This window comes from Dromaius novaehollandiae, chromosome 4 (assembly GCF_036370855.1).
Source record: "Dromaius novaehollandiae isolate bDroNov1 chromosome 4, bDroNov1.hap1, whole genome shotgun sequence".
Classification (NCBI taxonomy): domain Eukaryota; kingdom Metazoa; phylum Chordata; class Aves; order Casuariiformes; family Dromaiidae; genus Dromaius; species Dromaius novaehollandiae.
In genome coordinates this window covers 36,930,498-36,949,657 of record NC_088101.1, presented here as the reverse complement: position 1 = coordinate 36,949,657, position 19,160 = coordinate 36,930,498, and the positions used below count along the sequence as shown (strand labels likewise).

Here is a 19,160-nt window from a genome sequence, read left to right as displayed (position 1 = left end):
ACACAACAGAAGAGAACCTGCAAAGCCTGGGATCCCACAGAAGTACTACCAGTAAAAGTTTTTGACACATCAAAGAGCTAGTATTTTCTGATTTTAATCCCAGTTCAGGAAAAACAGAGAGGAATTACAGTAATGTATTTAGAGACAGGCTCTTGAAATATAAGTGTGTATTTTCTGATTACATCAAACTCTGAATCTCAGTAAGATTTTGTAAGTGGAAAATGACCTCTGGGGTACTGCAAAAAGCTTTGGTTAAAAAGTAAAAAACAAACAACCCGCCCAAACAACCTTGCAACTCCTTCTCCTATCCCAAAGGCACCCTCAAGCAATATAAGAGAATATAAAATTGTAAAAACCTAAGTCCACTAGTTTCTCTTCAATGATCAAAAAGGTCAAACTGTGCCATCTGACTGAATTTTCATTGTTCTGTTCTCCCACTTGGCTGCCTCAAAACACACAAGACACTAATATTCAAAACCATTCACAACAAAACTGTTCTTTCTTACTCCAAAGCTTTTCAGGGTTTACCAAAGATTTCACAGGGTCATCCAAGTAGGGAAGGGCAGAAAGGGTCTTACTCTTATTCCTTAAGACATGCCTGATTGCTGGTTACAGCACTGATTTAATCAAAAAAAGCCAAAACAAAACAACAACCCCCCCACCCAACTGCTGTATTCCAATAAAAGGAAGGAAACTAGGGGGAACAGTTGCAAGTTAATGTAGCATGGGTAGGAGATGAAGAACACTTTGTTGTTCACGTTCTCTCCGTTTTTTTCTGATTTTGGTCATCTTTAAATTGTATTTATTTTTCTATGACTTATGTTTGCATTCATGATTGCTTCTTTGTGAAGAATATAGGCTAAGCTGAATTAAAAACAAACAAAATTTCTCTCTTTGAGACTGACAAATACAAGAAAGGTTCCTAACCAGGTCATCCTACGTATGCAACTTGAATATTCTGCAATTAATTTTTTCCTTCAGGAGCAGAGAGAAGGTTCGTTTCAAAAACCTATACCGAACCAATGGAATTAAGCTTAAAAACAACAGCAGAACAGGATTGACTCACTCTCCAAAAATGGATATTACTCATCACAGTGCCATACGCATGCATACATCTGGCTGAGATGATCATCTCCGTTGCTCAGCTTCCCCTTGTGCTTCTGCCCAGTGCACCCCCAGTGGGCTCACGGCTAGGTACAGGGGCTGCCTGCCTGGTCTCCCCTAAATCTCCGACTCCTTCCCCTGCTTGCCAGGCTCTGCAGCTGCCAGGGGACAGTCCCCAGGGCCCAGGCAGAGGCGTGGGGAAGGGAGCGCGAGGCTCCCACTGCTACGGCAGGGAGAAGCTGCTGAAGGGGCAGCCCTTGCTCCAGCAGGTCTCCAGCAAAATCGCGGCAGGGCCCGGAAGGAGGCAACGTTGCCCACAAGGTAAACTGGCCTAAGGCAAACAGTCCAGAGACTCTGCAAAAGTTGGTGCACAAAAATGGTGTTCAAGTATCTCCCTAATGGAACACAGGCAGCCAAGGAACAACTCCCCCCGATGAAAAATACTATGTGGGAGGGAGGCATTTTTTGAGGGAGACCTCTAAACCTTTCATGAAGCAAGATCAGACTCACTAGTTCTATTTTACAAATAGGGAAGACAGAAGCAAAGAGAAGAAATACCTACACAGCAAGGCCAGATCTCATTTGAGTTCCTATTACTTTGTAGACGTTTCCCCCGAAATTGCTCAGAGCTCAATGCAGTATGTAGCTGTGCTTACTGAAAAATTACCTTCACACAGCTCTGCAGATTTGAGTCTGCTAGATACTTCAGTGAAAGGCAGAGAAACTCTCTGCTGATACAAAGACTGTATGTTGAAATCGCACAGAAATTTTACTAGGTGGTTAGGATACTTAAGTGTTACTGCATCCATTCTGATCTTGCCTAGTTAAGAAATCTTTCTCTCTAGAGAACCCATTTATCTCCTACACTGAGTATAGTAGTAGGGTTACTAACCTGTGCTAACTGTAAGTGTCCGAGTTCAGCATCTCCTCATTTCTAGCTGTTCCTCCATCTCTACATCTGGTTTGTTAAAAACTACTAAGAAGTGGACAAGACAAGGTTTTAACCAAATGTAAGCAGTAACAACAGGTTTTATTCAAAACTTCCAGTAAAGAGGACTCACTAGTTTTGGAATAAAGGTACTTAGAAGTACTACAGCTTATGTAAATATAAAAGATCAGAGAAAAGAAAATAAACCAAGCAGTTAAAAAAAAAAAAAAAAAAAAAAAAGAGGTTAAAAATATATATATTTTTTATAAGTTTGAAATAGACCCATTTTGAAGTCCTCCAAACAATTAACAGTTACTAGGTTTGGCAAAACAAGATTCTCTTACAAAATTAAAAGCCTACTTCTGTTACATAAACTGTATAAAACTGCTCAATAGTTAAAGAGCATACTGTACAATTTTGTCTTGAAATACATAGAGCTGCAGCCTTTGAACTGCAGGAATTAATTATTTTGTCCTCTTCACAGGTAAAAGAATTAACCAGCTGCGCAATTGCTTTGAAGGGAAAGGAAGAGGCAAAAATAATCAAAATATAGTGAAGCCACTATAAAAAAATGAAATGCACAGCAAAACTCAGACCTCAGTTTAAACTAACAAGCTATGTTTACAATATATTCTACATTTCAGTTGTCATTTTCCCACTCCCACCTCCCCCCACTCAAATATTCCTAACTCCTTTATGGTCTAAATCTAATTAATTTCTAAACTTCCAGATAAACCATACATACATTTAGCAAAAAACATACCTAACATTCTTACAGCAGTATGGTCAGGACACAATTTCAAAAAGATTATTACACAGTTACTGAGATTAAACCCTTTTTTTTTTTTTCCTTTTAAGAGAACAGCAACCATCAACTAGACAAATGGTTTTAAAATGTACTGTAGAAAGCCTGCAGAAAACAGACTTCACCAACATGGGCTTGTAGCGCCAGAGGACACAGGGAAAAAAAAGAAAACCAAAACAAACAGTGAACGCTGAGCATAAGAAAGAGAATCTCGGAGTGCCAACTACAGGGAAATCCTTTGGGAACTCAGACTGACAGATTGTGTTTTTGGTTTGGTTGTCCCTGTTACGCTAAGCCCTGAAAATCGACTTTGCAATAGAACATTACAATGTAAACTAAAATTCTTGATACCAACAGTATGTCAAAGGGATTTATTTATTTTTTTCTGAATCCAACAGTTGGTCACCGAAGTCAAGTATTTTCATGGCTCTTATTCAGCTGTTGCCAGTTCGGGGCGGGGCGGGGGGGGGGGGGGGGGAAGGGGGGGAAGTGTGTCTGACTCATATGTCCTTCAAGTACATGCAGGGCTCAATAGTTTCCAAAATGCAGGAGCTTGGGACCTTTTAAGACACTGAAGAAATAGGATTATGAGGAGAGCCCATCTGAGTAAGTACTTTATCCAGCCACTGAAGGGGACCATGAAGGTGTATCTCTATCCAGCATGGAGTGCTCGTGACATCTTGGCGATGATATTCAGCTCCCCAACCCTGGAAACAGAATCATAAGTGGGAAAAGAAAAAAAAAGAAAACACCTTATTTTATTATATCAAATACACGAGAAGCATACTTCAATCATCTTCTTTCTTACTGAAATTACTTAGCTTCCAACAGTGATTACCACTGTGGTCACAAATGACCCTTGATGTACCAAGTATTATCATATTTCAACAACTAATCTTAAGTAAAAAAAAAAAAAAAATTAAAATTTGGAGGAAGTGACATTTTGAGATCTCTTGGAACTAAAGTTTTTAAATTCTCAAAGAAATAACTGGTGGCAGTGCAAAACTTCCCTGTACCTCACTGCCAAGTTGCATGATATCCCATAAAGACTCTGAAGAGGGGGATAATGAAAAAGCTGTCTCTGTCGAAGCCAAAACTAGAGCAGACTGAGGAAAAAGTGCTGCCAAACAGATTGATAAATTAAAAAACAACATGTCATAGACTGACAGAGAAGTGGGGGTGAGGCTTCTGTCTGACAGAGCAAAGCATCTTTTGCAGGATGGACAGAATAAACCAGAAACATTGGCATTTCTTTTTGGAGAAACAAGGCATGGTCATTCCCCAATAGGCTATTTCCCAAGCTGAGAAAAGTGCTGATAGGTTTTTCTTTCAGCTCATACCCAAATTGACTACAATAATTATCAAGGATATAAGCAGACATTTATACAACATTACAAAATAATTTTGTAAGTGAACCACAGAGAGGGGATGGGATGGGAGACAACAGTAAGAAGATAACTGCAGTTACAGTTTGCTCTACATTAACCTCTAACGAAGGGGTTACTCAGCTCCCAGCGTAGCTGGCAGCAGCTCTAACTGCTGTGCAGCACAACATCCAGCGTGGAGGAGGCCCTGTGCGACTGTCAGACAACCACCCATACACACCGAAAGTTTCTATCTCCCTATCTTCTTCCCTCAAGCAGTGCACTTCAGCAGATTACCTGTGTTGTTTGACTGGTTTCAGATACATGACCAGCCCCTTTATATCAGTGCATATTTTGAAGCTCATGACCACCCTAACAAACCATGACCATTATCCTTATGTGCCCTGTAGAACAGAAAGGTATGTGTATTACTCTCAGTAATTGCTGCAACTCCTAATTTGGGAGCTGCTGGTCAAGGCAGATTTAGAGGATTATGCTATCTATGCTCCAGCAAATGCTATAATCACCTACACTGCAGTCCCAGCTCACCTCTCAAAAAATGTCAGCCAGGAACAGAAGCATGAAATTCAGCAGGACTTCTTACAGAACAGGAGATGGGCACAGACTAACACGGTCATTTAAAAGGGCAAAAGCTGATGCTACATAATTGATTGGTGACTTTTCTGCTTTTAGACCAAGTAATTAACCACTCAACTCTTCTCAAAATGTAGTTGTACTGTATTAAGCCATACGCCCTCCAAAATTAAAAAGACAAGCCCCACAATTCCAGAGTAATTATGCAAATAATTATATATATAAGAAAATTTTATATATACAAAATTTTTATATATATACACACACACAAACATACAATTTAAATACAAGTATTCAACTGAATCAATATGGTAAAAATAGAGGCAATACAACGAAGTTAAAATAGTTAACAGACATGACGGAAACACTTCACGAAGTGACTAGCAAGACATCTGAGAAAACACCTTCTGGAAGTCACCTCAGTTTTAAACGTCTGTGCGTTAATAGAAGATTTATTTTTCCCATGAAGACAAATTCATGTCTTTAAGATTTGTCTTACATGTAAAGAACATTATTCTGTAAATATTTAAATTTAACGGTCATTAACGGGTTGATGCAGAGAGGCAACAGACCATTCAAAATCACTGTATTAAGAAAGGATAATTTATTTTGCTTACAAAATATGCTCAAGCAAATTTTCACATACCTTTACAAAACTCATACGGAGAGTGCACATCTTAGTAAGCTCATACACTGTCTCAAAGCCATGGTTCACTGACTGAGCCAAAAGCTGAGCAAACTCTTGATTATTGAAAATCTTCAAACTGCAGCCACTAGGAATTTTGCAGACGGTGGTTGGATGGAAACCATGATGGTAGTTGCAGTTCCGACTTTGCACAAAAATACTGCTGTCACTAAGGCATTCAGCGTACACTTCTCCACCAACATAATAGAGATGAACACCTGGGAGGAAAAAGTTGATGCTGGGAGGTCAGATGAATTCAGACTGCATATCTATTTTTCATGCTCTGACTTTGTAGAGATACCTTTTTGCTTAAAGGGATGAACATTAATTACATATCAGACCATCATCAATCTGTCTTAACACTTGATTTTTACTTTTCTGTTCCATCAGTCGGTGATTTTAAAGGAGCACGTGTATGTACGTGCATAAGAAAAAATCAGTAACTGCTGCAATTAAACATGCTGCATTTTTGGCAACAACAAACCAGCAAGTACTGCAGTAGTTCTGATGCTGTACATTGGATGACTTGACCACCTGAAGTTTGGTCTCATTATATTTATATGAAACGATGAATGGGAACACAGGAGGAGAGAGCAGAAAACTACTGCATGCTTTGCAGATACTAGAACAGTCCTAAGCAGGTTTCTCTGGAAAAGTCCTGAATATCAGTCTGGCTAGCATGAATCTTTTAGACTTGTTGTAATGCTTTAAGACCAGGAAGCTGGCAAAAGAAAAGTGTTCACGTTCCTCAAGTGTATCCCTGAAATGAGGGTAAACACCAAATTTACAACCCTCTCCCCTTCTACCTTCTGCTCCCTCACATGCCATTGATGGCAGCAAGCACCAATAGCATTGCATAAGATACAGGGGACCTCTGTGGATATTCACTGTTAGTAGGACTCAATTCCAAAGGCTTTGAAAAAGCATGAAAATTTGCCTATTTTAAATGGGTTAATGCCATTAAAATGGGTTATTTGCTGTTTAAGCCATTCACCTCCCACAATGTCAGGAGACAAAAGTGAACACAGAATTTGAAAACTAAATTGAATTAAGTCAGATAGCTTTGACCGTGCTCTATCATTTAAAATTTTGCTGGTGACCATGTCTGTGCATGTGTGGATACACACATATACCCCATCTGATCAGCAAAACAGCTTCTGGCTATGCCTGCAGGTTCAGGATTTACTCCTTTTTCCTAAAGACTAACAGTTTTATGTCATCATTAACTGCATACATTTACTTAGTCAACAGCCTCCTCGCCTCTTCTACTCTAATTTGATACATACACAGTTGAGTGCTTCAGTAAAACTTTGCTTGCAGTTGAGTTACTTTTGCGTTTTTAAAGGGAAAAGTGAACAACATGTTAAATAAATATCCCACTACTTGGTACGATGAATGGAGAGGAAAAGAAGGAACAAGTATTAGGTCTTGAGTGGCACAGCACAGCTATGATACACTGCTGTGAGCTGCACACGTCCTCATGTAGAAGAAAGTTTTCCAGGCTAAAGGCTAAAACTTGAAGACCTAACTCTTCCATTCAGTTTCAATTCTGTCCTCTTCTAAAGAGAAGAATGCTTCATTAACTGGTACTTATAACCACTGCTTGGACCCTGAACTGTTTCAGAAAATCCAGAGCTTATTAATAATGTAAGCACTTTAAAAAATTAGTCTGGCAGGAATGCCCCATTGTAGGGGGCAATGTTAGTTTTGTGTGACATTTGCATGACAGGCAGGTCCTCAAAAAAGAGAGGAATATATTAAGTCAGATATGAAATAGAACCTTTTTTCTTTTGCAGGACGTTGTCACAGCTATTAAAGAGAAGATGAGCACAAGATTCCCACTGAAAGAATCACCAGCCTGTGAAAGAAGTCTCTCTCAGATGCATTTGCAAAAACTGTTTCAGCAGGTTGTCTCTCTAAATAGATGTTAGAATAGTTAACTTATGTTGGCAGTAAGGATAGCTAAAAATTTTGTGTGCCAAGAACTACTGTTAGGATTTACATGTGTACCAATAATCAAGATAAATCAAGACATTTCATTAAACAAACTACCTTAAGCTCTGATTAAGATTATAATAGTCTTCAGGCAAATAAAAATTGATTAGGGATAAAAGCTTCCTGTAATTACACAACAGGTAAGAACAATACTTTGCTTATAACACTTGGCCAGAAAATTATATATTTACCAATGTTCTAATAAACACTTATTGCATGCATTAGGAAGATCAGCCTGCCCTGGAGGCTGGCATCCAAGACTGTCATGTTGAGGGGAGGAAAAAAATAAATACAATTAAAAAAATCAGCCAAACCACATACAAAGACAACCAACCTTACCTGATCCCACCCCAAAACCCCAAAACTTGAACACAGAGATCTAAAACTCACCTTTGCCAATATGCCGCCTCGTATTCTCAATGGTGGAATTCCGATTAACATTGGAGAGCAGCCCAAGGCAAAACCTGTTTTTGTTGTTGGACGGATCAGTGAAGCCATCGACCAGCACGCTTGTGGAAGAAGCGTGGAAGGCCTCCCCGACACGGTTATTGAGCTCGTAATAGACGATGGAGCACCAGTGCTTTGGCTCTTCGTAAGCAACCGCCTGAACATCTGCAAAGCAACCAAGGAAATGTTACAGTCTAACGGCACTGAAATACAGGACTCACATTTAAAGTGTCATAAACCTACAGATTTTGGCTTAAGATCACTGAAAGATGATCTGGATAAGCAATTGCAGTTAAATGAAGGCTCTTCTGTCTTCAGTTATTTTTGACTTCTTCAGAACCACAGACATACAAAAGAGCAATTTTACATCAATATTGCTAACACAAGACTTGCAAAAGAAAAAAAAAAAGTTGGCACTAGGTACCCACAAAAATGCGCATGAAGCTCCCAAGCACATACCAAGCAGTGCCCCACTATCCCTGCTGCATTTTCTGCAACATACCATGGTGTAAACTAGACAGCAGAGAAATGCTGCAATTACACAGCTCAACTTTCTTTCCAATCTAGTAAATTAACTTCAGTTAATTTACTTCAGTTCATTTTACTCAACCACCAAATTAAAAGCAATTACTGCACATACACTGCCGGGGAGAAACAGCAGGAAACAATCGCACAAGAGCTCACTGTAACTTTGGGTACCAAGAAGTATAACGAGAGGGTTTAAATGTACAGCCAATCTTTCGGCATTCAGAGCATACACAGATCTTTCTCCCGGCCTTTTGGGGGGAAGGGCAAGAAGACTTCCAAAACAAAAACAGATTGATGTTTGTCCGCAGAACATGCACGAGGTAGAGCTTAAATGTGAATACACACTACTTAGGAGCCGAGGCTGAACAAGGGCATAACGTACAGAATCCCAACAATTACGCTGGAATAAAGAGTGGATGAAGCCAAAGAAGGTATTATTTTATGAGAACCTTTTGTTCGTCAAGTGCTAGCAAATACGAAATCTTAAATTGTTCGTTACCAAAACAATTACTTGTTGAGTAATAGCAAGGATTTCTCACAACTTTGTTTTCTAGATTCTGCTAACAACAGGCTCCTCCTCGACGAGCCCTTACTGAAGCTGTGAATAGTGCAGAACGCCAGCAGGAAATTCATGGTTCGTAACTTCTGTCCATCAAGCTCTGGAAACATGTGGAAGCCTTGAGGTAACACTTGTGACTCTGCACCGGGACATTTTTCTTCTGATAATACAGAAGGTCTTTACCAAAAAGTGTTTCACAGTGGGTGTCCAACAGCAGCATAAGCTTCTTTAGATGTCTCCACCCAGTGTGTATTCCTTCAAGTGCCAAGCACAGCTACAAATTATTAAACTGCCTCCAAACAAAAGGAAGCTAGTGAAGGGATGTGGTTGCTTTATGTGGTTTCTTTTAAATGAAGGATACTATTTCCTCGCTCAGCCTAGCACAGTTGGACTTGCTGCTGAGATACCAACTTTGCAGATTAAAGCTGTAACTACAGGCCAAAGCACTAAAATGAAAGTAAGAGTAGTATTACGGGAAAACTTGTTTCTCTGGTGAGAGAATTCCTTCTCCCAACCCCCCGTCTCACTCACTTAAGACCAATGCTCATATTTTCCTATGTTCACAGAACATACTGTCATGATTTTTCTGACAAGAGCAGAATGAAAAACATCCCACCTCCCAACCAGAATTGCACAGCAGCTACAAAAGGTGGCAAACAACGGAAAGCAGAATAACACATTCTGGATCACTATGCAAAACTTCCAGCATTATGTCCACAGCTGATCAACAACTTGCTTAAAACACCGGCAGAAAGGAGCTGATACCATAACATTTTCTATCCTTTCAGATCATTGTAAAAATCAGCCATAAATTATTAGTGAGAAGTTATTATACTTTCAATTCACGTGAAGATGCCAGCAATTATCAAAGCTGCAGCTTTGCCCCAGTTCTCAAAGTCAGGCAGAAATCTTGCCAGCTGGCCATTCTTCCACAATGAATCATCTCTCTCTCACACAGATTTCATACTAACTTCCTTACATTTGCTTTAAGTCATGCAGAGCAGGTGCGTTTAGTCTCTCCATTCCCAGCATGGGCCAACAATGGAAGTTACCCAACTTCATTGACAGGATGCAGCTTGTTAAGTCAAATCTCTAAGACTAACAAATCACCATGAAGAACAAGCTTCTAAAAGCTTGCAACAAAAATGCTGCAGTCAGTTTACAGTAAAAACTGGTCTTGAACAACCTGCAGCAGACTTTTAAGGAGTGCTATTACCGCATACTTATACGAATAAGAAACGTAGAGGCATGGTATACAGAGAGAAGCAAGGTATCTTTTTTTACTGAAGGGACACAGAGGTGAAAATCCATTGTACTAAAGTATTAGGAGGGAAAAATACTAATAGACATGACTTTCAATTTTGGAATAGTTGCATGTTAAAAAGCAAGAAGAAAAATGTAAACCAATTTTTTTGTTATTAACTCATGTAATATAAAATCTAATACTGTAGGATTTCTCTAAGAGGGGGGAGAACAAAAACATACGAAACTCTGCAGTCAGGCATAAACATTGATAAATGTACTTTGGGCCTCCAGCAGCAGCAAGGACTATACACACACACACACTGTACTGGATCAGTAAAAACTGGAAATGCTACAGATGGGGTTTATCACATGCAAAACTCATTCCATACAGCGAGTAAATAGGTTACCATAGAAGCTATCCAAATTGTTTTAAGAGGGCAAATATACTTCCTGAAAACAGACATTAAGCTTAGCAACAAAATGAGTACAAAATCAAACAATACTTAAATTGTTCATATGCTTGTAATCTTTATAATCATTCTGGCACAGCATTCAGCTTGCTGCTCTTTCTTGGCACGGTCCATAGCTGTGTAAGCTTATGTGTTCTCTGAAGGGGCTATTTCTCACAACGTGATGAATGCACTAAATCTTTTATTCAGCAGTCACGGCTGGCTGCAAAGGCTTTCAAAAGCAGTGTGTAAAAAGGTTGTCTGTGTCACAGTACATAAAACAAAAGAGTTTTCTTTAATACAGATTTTAAAGTCTGTAGCAATGCCACCTCAGGCAGATAGCTCTCAATTCTGGACCATGTGCCATCATTGCATGACCTAAAGACGAAGGAGAAAGGGGAGGGAGGGTGGAACAACAGCAAAATGATTAAAAAAACCCAACAAACAAAAAAAACCCACCCCAAGCCCTTATCACCAGGAGAAAGGGTGACTATTCAAACCAGAGCATGCTCTTTAAGGACTGAAATTTAGCGTTCAGGACTAAAACATTGTAACGTAATGACAAAAGACAGTTTTATGAGATGTATTGTCTCAGAAGAAAAAATACGGATACTCCAGCTGCTTGTATGAAATGTCTGTGGGCTGTACATAAGTGAAGGTATTAGCATCCATCTTCTGATCAAGTCTTAGTTTGGAGAGCTATACTTGACCATATATACAGCTATCCATAATTCAGTAGGCACTATGTAGCATTAACTGCGCTGTCTCAATAAATCAGTGTAATTATAAGAGATAGAGAAATTCTTTTCCCTGCATATGTTTAATTGCTGCATCACATGTATAAGCACACAGCATCATAGGAATTCTTTCATTTCAGTAAGTATCAGACATTCCAGATACAAAACACATAAAAATGACTTTAGTCACGACTTGGTTGGGAATAAGACAGTAACAAAACCCACATATTTTACATTTTAAGAGTCATGTGATAACTTCTTGTCCTAAATACATATTTACTTTTATATTTTTTTTAATCTTCAGATTTTTTTCATCCCTTCATAAAATAGGCTTTTTGCTTTTCTGCAGCTAAAAATTTCCACAAACAACATGTATCCAATATCAATACTCAACTATTAAAAACATCCCAGAAGTTCTGAAAGTTCTTTACCCTTAAGAAGCAAAGCAGCAAATGAGAAGGAAATGTTTTTACCTCCTCTGTGTATGTCAGGGGGCATTGCGGGTACCATCATGTTGGTATCCATTGGCTGGGAGGTATCGTGTGTCATCTGATCTTCTGGAGGCAGGTAAGCAGGAGGGGGCGTATCAGCTAAATATAGAAAAGGCAGAGATACACAAGTCCTCTCCTCTCTTTAAAGTACATATACATACTCACATAAACAGTTTTAGCCTAGAAATGCTTCCAGCCTGACTCAGCTATAAACTTCCACCCACCAGAAATCTGAGAAAGCAATCATGGACCTTGATTCAGGAAAGCAAAGAATTACTGTGCATATTAAGTGCAACTGCAATAAAAACAAGTCACTTCCCCCCATCAAGCCACAAAGGAAAGCTTAGCTACATTTGCAGCCCACAGTTTTTGCCGGTTGAAAAGGCCGCATAGATACTAAGGCACACCGAGCTCTCCGTATCAGGCCAGGAATAAATATTGAATGGGGTAAATGTGAACAGAATTTGAAACAAAGTTTTCAGTTCCAGCTTTATTATTTCCAACATGATTCCATTAGCAAAGTATGCAAACATCCCAAATACATCCATGACTTTATTAATACCATTGCAAAGTATCAGCTCTATTTCCATAGGTAAGTAGCAGTAGAAAGTATTTAAGCACCCAAATCCTATAGAAGTAACCTTCTGGATCAGGATTTTATTTGCCCCTTCATGTCTCTTAATAGCTGTACCAAGCAGTTGAGAATTGAATCACTAGTATAAAACTATCCTGTGCACTATGACCATACTCACGAAAGCACTGCCATTGCCTTTGAGCCCTGTTTGAACCTCACTACATGGGTACTTGCATTGCCCTCCAGCTGTCCAGTTCACTTCTGGGAAAGCTTCCCAAACAACTTCCTAGAAGCTGAAGGAAGATGCCAACTTCACCTTTTCCCAACACTTCCGAAGACACTTTCCTCCCCATCAATTGCACAAAGATACATGCAAAAGAGAGAAACCCTTGCCTGATGCCTACAAGCTTTTGCTGCTAAAATCTGGGATTTGACTGTCACTGTTCCACCTCTGGTGAGGTGTTCCACCTCTGGTGAACATGGCTGCTGCTCATCCCACATTTATTTCCATTACCGAGAGGATGAACTACAAACTACCACAGCAAATAATAATAAGAGACCTCCAAAATCCTGAAAACCAAAACAGCAACAACAAAAGCTAGAAGAACCGTATCACTGCTTTGAAAGCTATTTGTTTTTAAGAAAACACAAGCTAATGAAATATATTATCTACTTATTATATAGGACATATTCTGTTGAGAGCTTTATGTCTAACGCTGGCAAGTGCATTAACAATTCTTTTTTTTTCCCCTTTTTCTGCATGATCATACAGGTGATACACTCCCTCGGATGGGAGAGGGGCAGGGAAAGACACAGATGACAACAGGACTGCATTACAGCCTTAACGGTCGGCACTGGAGTTTAAAAGTCTCATGCCTTACTAAGCCTTAGACAATTGTGTATGTGCAAACACGATGTTAGTGATGCCCAGATAAGGAAATGGGACTGTAAGGCCAGAGGCAACAAATTAGCCAGGATCTGGAAAGTTTTCAAGATCTCTGGATAACGGCCTTTCTCCTTTTTTTGTGTTTTCCAAATGTGGCCTCCTCTTTCCTTACTAGCAAAAGATGGACAACTGTCCAGAGCTAAGCATGAAGGAAGCTAGCATCTTGACTCTCCTCTAATTCAATTGCTTCTTCTGCAGCTGCTGACTCCTTCTTTACAGGGAAGAAGGCAGCACAGACCTCTCAAAGTTCAAGTGAACTTCCACAGACCAGTGTTCAGGAAGACCTTCTCATTAGAGAGGCCTGTATCTCTGTCTGCTGGAAGAGCCTTAACCATGTTCACCATGCTTTCTTAAAAACACGACAGCAAAGCTAGCTGGTTTTGCTGTAACTTTTCTCTCTCTCTCTCTTTTTTTTTTTTTTTTAAATGAAAACCCAATACATAGACTCTTCTTCCTTCCCTCCTGCCTCTGCAAGTTCAGTAGTCTTAACTCACAAGAGAAAAAATTTTAAGAGAAACAGCTACAGCAGCAGGAATCTATGAATGTTAATTTTACGTAATAGAAAACAGATTTTCACAAGTCTGCCGCTTTGTTTATGCGCATCCTTTTTCAGCCCTGAAGAAAGCACGCAATAGAACATCAGTAAATATTTGTATAGAGTCCTTCTCCTAGCATTTAGATCAAGGGTTCTCTCACAAGCTGCTTCTGCAGTATTTTTATTCATCTATGAGCAAAGGAAAAAAAAAAAAAGACAAGACTGCTTCATGGAATTGCTACAGACAGCAGTCAACAAAAAAGCAAGGTTGTTATTTCTTTGACTTTAGGAAGCAAAACGGTCTGAAGATTTCTTTTCAGGGCCTTAAGGGACTGTTTTAGAGTTGAAGTATATTTGTTTCTTGAGATTACATCATTATTTGAATAAATTTTGTCAAGTACAGTAGCATGATCCCCTTGAGAAACATCCTTCTTCCGCAGAGCTATAACCTTGTGCTGAATTTATGATGATCTCTTTCCTAAGCAAGAATCATCTGTGGCATTATTCTTCTGTCGAAACATCCCATGTGTATTAAGCGCTATGCTTTGTGGGCTAAGCAGTTACACCAGTTCCCCCCCCCCAAACATCCCTGATTTTGTATCCCTGCCCCCACCACCCAAAGAGTTTTACTCTAACATTTTACTTGTGTTTGAAAGAGGAAAAATATTAAAAACCCTTAGTATTATTACTAGACAAACCAATTACATAGTCTTATTACCTAACAACTTTCAACTCACCACTGAACATAGGTGTTGGCTGATAATCCAGTATAATTAAGCAAAAGAATCATGATACCTGTGATGCCCAGCCACGTTCTCACTTCACAACTAAATAACAGAAGATGAACATACCTGGCATCTGGAAAGGACTTCCTGGGTCTGAGCTGGCTGGAGAATGCGGATAGGTGCTGCTGCTGCTTCCCGGCGAGTTTGGATAGCTGCTGTTTGGCGAATGGGGGAACGGGTGACTATTGGGTTGCTGAAAAGAGTCCGGGAAAGTAGCGTTGTGTGGCATGTGGGGCTCATTTTGTCCCAAGTTGCGGAATTGAGCCAAGAGGCTGTGCTGAGGGTTGTATTCGCTGTGTCTTGGTACCAGCACTGGAGGAAGCACTGAAAAGGGGGTGGAGGGAGAAAAAGGAGCAAGCCACAGCATTAGAGTCAGTCTTTAAGAACCAGGCTACACAGGGGGAAAAAACATTCCCTGTCCCCTAAGGCATATTCACATGTGCCATAAAAACGAGGCAGTCAAATCTAGGAACACGTCTAAGCAAGAACTGTTGCCTTATATCTAGTTACGGCACAGCTTGAATTCACAGTGATGGTGCTAGCTACCTGGTTTGCCAGACAGGAGCTTGTTTTCCCAGAGGGCCAGAGAAGAACCACCAAGAACAAACTGCAGTTCTACGTTTTAGTTTTATTCTCACAAAGAAATGTGTGAAGTGCTGTTATATTACAATGCTGACATGCAGTTCGTTTTACCGCACTTGTGATCCTGCTAATCATGTAATGGCCTGTAACCCAAACCCTTGCTAATAAGGGCAGATTTTTTTTCTGAAGACAATACTAACACTATTTAGGCCTTGAACTGAGCCTGGTCCCAACAGCTGTAATTTTATTTTTAGCCTAGGCTATGTTCTTACAAGTTCACATTGAGACTATTATTAACCCTTCAAGTCAGTTTACAAAGCTGCAATTTAAACAAAGTTGTGTGGTTAAAAGAAAAAAACAAAACAAAACAAAAAAAACAGCTGTGCAACAAATGAGTGCCAGCTACATGCTACTATGGGATCAGAGAAACACCCATTAGAAACCACTGGCTTCAGCACGCTCCCAAGGCCTCCTCACCAGAGGCAAACAAAGGTCTTTTTAACCGAGAGTATGAACGTGACACCAGATACACTAAGATAAAAGAATCGGCTCTTTTTCCTGCGCTTCAGCTTCTATCTTTGAATGCATCACAGCAAAGGCTGAGCTACTCAGAAGATTAAAAGCTGGTCTTTTTGTAGACTGAGATTTTTTGGGTGATGGGGGGGAAGAGGGGAGGGAGGGGCAGGGAGAGGGAGATCCATGAACAAAGTGGGAGTGAAACAGAAAGTTACTCTCCTCCATTTCTGCCCCCTTCCCCCCCCGCCTCTTCTTCCCACCTCCACGGCTGAGCAAAACCAGACAAAATCTCCCGTGAGCGCCTGCCAGCTTCAAAAGAGCTGCCTTCGAGGGAGGGTGCAGAAAAGCAAAAAGCAATGAAAGCAGGCTAGCCACGCTAACTACCAATCCTCCCTCCAGACTCCTGCGCTGTCCCACCATCCTGGCAGCTACGCGGGAGGGGAACAGGACCACGGACACCTGACGAGCCTCTGCAGGCATCACTGCATCACCTGCGCTAACCAGGGTGTGACACCTTGTTCCAGTCCATTGGGGTACTTTCACTCTTTGCCCATACAGAAGCATTCAGATACTTGAGTATCCAGGAGTCTAAGGGTACCCGTATATTGTTCTACGCATAAACTAGCCTAAGGTCTAGGTCCAAATTTTAAATGGATACAAAAAGATGCCACACAAAATACTGTTTTGAAAACAGCCACACATTACCTAAAAAAGTAGTTCTTCTTTCTTTTCTTTTGGGGAGGGGGGTATATGCATAAGACAGAGAAATGAATCCAACAGATTTTTGCTCACCAGTGGTATTAATGTACAGAAAGTTCGATCCTACAGGTCTTCCTTGAACACACACTGGGTGGGGGGGGGAGAGCTACTGAAAGTAAAGCTGCCTGTTGGAGTCAGAATCAGGTTTTAAAGATTTCATCTGATTTCTCAGATTCTCAGAGCAGCTCCACCAAGTTTCCAACAGATCTTAAATATTTGAGGTGGATGTCATTTCTAAGTAGATTTGTTTAAGTATGGAAGAGTTAACTATCTCCACTTCACAAGGATATACAAAGCTCCTAACTATGGCATTTTCTGAAGCAAAACACATCCATCTACCATACTATGGAAGTTCATTCTCAATTGCAAAGCACCCTCAGAGAAGCTGCATCTCTCAGCTGTACTGACTCTCTCTTGCCTCTAATGCAACTATTGCCATAGGTCACTGGAAAAAGCAATACAAAACAGATAGTCAGCATTCAGGTCAACATCATGTATCCAGTCACCTGCAACACAGCAAGTCAAACCCGATCTCTCTAAATATTAGGATCCCTCAGAGTTAAACATGTTCTGTGAAACCTAACAGTTCTTTCACAGTTAATTCAAATAATATGTTAATTGTCAGAGCAAACATTTGCTGGCCTAATAAATTACAAGTGAAAAAACAATGAGATCATGCATTAAAAAGTATTTTCCCTTTCCTGGCTTTATGAGTCTTCCTCACTTTTCTGAGCTTTAAAACATAGCTTTCCTATCTCCTCATTTCCTGTGGATGAAGGTCAAACCATTAACTTTGGAAAAGTTAATTTCTGCAGAAAGTACATCATCTACCTTTCCCATCCCCTACCTCATGTTAAACAATAACATGTATGACATCACAGGAAGCCATACGATTTATAGGTTTTCAAAATAGCTGCAGAACAGGATATTTTCTGTATATTTTTTCAGCAATTAAAATAAAGCAGCGTCAGATTTTCCCAAGGCACATACACACCTTATCTCCAATTGGGCAGAACCACTGTTGAAATTTGGAAGGACTCCAGATACACCTCATCTTCCACACTCTCCCTCATACAAAACTAGCTTCGACCACAAAGAATTAAATGCCAGCTTCTTCAAAATACATGTGGACAGGGAGGGAAGGAGGAGAAGGAAGAAAAGAACCAATACTGATACAGCAAAAATGGTCTCAAAAATATCACTGCAGAATTTACTTAAGCACTCTCCTATTTCAAGTCCTCCCTGCACACAACCAACCTTAAATGGAAAGAAAAGGCACCCAAAGGCTGTCAGGTGGGAGGGAGACCACAGCACCCCAATGAGTCCATCTCCAAGACAGTCACTCAGTGCCATAACCGGATCTCTTTGCAGCTCAAGGGCTTTTGCAGTCTAGCTGCTCCTACTGCAGTCACAGAGGAGTTAATCTGAACGTTGTTCACTCAACAGCGAAGAAGCGAGCTGGGCTGCTCAGAAGTATGGAGAAATGCCAGGAGTTCAAAATGTAAAAGGGGACCGTTCTTACCCCCCTCTCCCCGCCGTAAGGCGGCAAGCTTCTGGTCAGGTTGCAGACCCCAAACATATGGAATAACAAATTACTATGGCTGAGTATAGCAGGGGAGGAGGCTGATCTCTGTTGCAGCTGCCAGCTCCAGGAAGAGGTCTAATTGAAGGGGAGAAAGCATGAGAGTTATTCAGTGCAAAGCCAGCACACCTGTTGCTATAAAATAATGAAGTCGTGCACATCTTTGTTGTAGGGATCTCTGCAGGACACTGCTGTAACGGTTTGCAGACACAATTTTGCCCTTTTTTACCTTCTTTTGTGGAAGAAAACAGAGATATATTGATCCCAAGTTCTACATTTATTAAAAAAAATTGTTTCTATTCAATAGAGACATATCTGTTTAAAGGAAAAGCACTGTTATTTGTGCTGTTGTCCTGAAAAGCTACTGCAACAATCATATCAAACAACATCTCAACAGATTTGTAAATGGGATCTGATTAAAACGGTTAAAACCAGTTAATGGAGTAGAACCACAAGTCATGAGCCAGGTTTATTTCTTTACTTTCTCAAACAACAATTAAAAGGTTTTATGGCCTTAACTGTGTCTAAATTTTGCTCTGAGATTTTGTATAGACATGGACCTGGAGTTGAGAGTTAATGCATTACTACCAGGAGTAATACTACCGATAATGCCTGAACAGGAAGATAAATCATCTGAAAGTCAAGCTGCCTATGTTTGTAGAACTGTAGCTAAAAACATATCCTGTATTTGTCAATAGACTAAAACTGTCTGGGAACTGGGCAGCTTGTTTTTAACAGGCAAATCGTACTGAGAGTATGCCTGCACCAAACAAGTGGAGCTGTATTGAAAGAATTACAGCCACAGGGCAATTTCACCCACAAGGCTATTTCATCTAAGAGCCAAGAATGCCAAAAACATATAAGATAGACCAAAGACAGCCTGGCTGTTCAGATAAAAAAAAATTCTTCTAGTAGGAACCTTTACAAAAATGTAATGGCGGCCTTTGACG

At 40.2% G+C, this 19,160-nt stretch overlaps 1 protein-coding gene across 6 annotated transcripts in view; it reads right to left on the bottom strand.

Annotated features, from left to right (window-relative positions):
* Positions 1 to 2,115: 2,115 nt before the first annotated feature.
* The window catches only part of SMAD1 (SMAD family member 1), a 113,322-nt gene continuing 96,277 nt past the window's right edge, over positions 2,116 to 19,160 (bottom strand). For all 6 annotated transcript variants that reach the window (XM_026106171.2, XM_026106170.2, XM_026106174.2 and 3 more), the window contains 5 exons: positions 14,838 to 15,095; positions 11,914 to 12,030; positions 7,866 to 8,087; positions 5,442 to 5,698; positions 2,116 to 3,544 (listed from right to left, as the gene is read on the bottom strand). In XM_026106171.2, the coding sequence (XP_025961956.1) occupies positions 3,401 to 3,544; positions 5,442 to 5,698; positions 7,866 to 8,087; positions 11,914 to 12,030; positions 14,838 to 15,095 (998 nt within the window). In that variant the 3' untranslated portion in view covers positions 2,116 to 3,400. The remainder of the gene's footprint in view (positions 3,545 to 5,441; positions 5,699 to 7,865; positions 8,088 to 11,913; positions 12,031 to 14,837; positions 15,096 to 19,160) is intronic.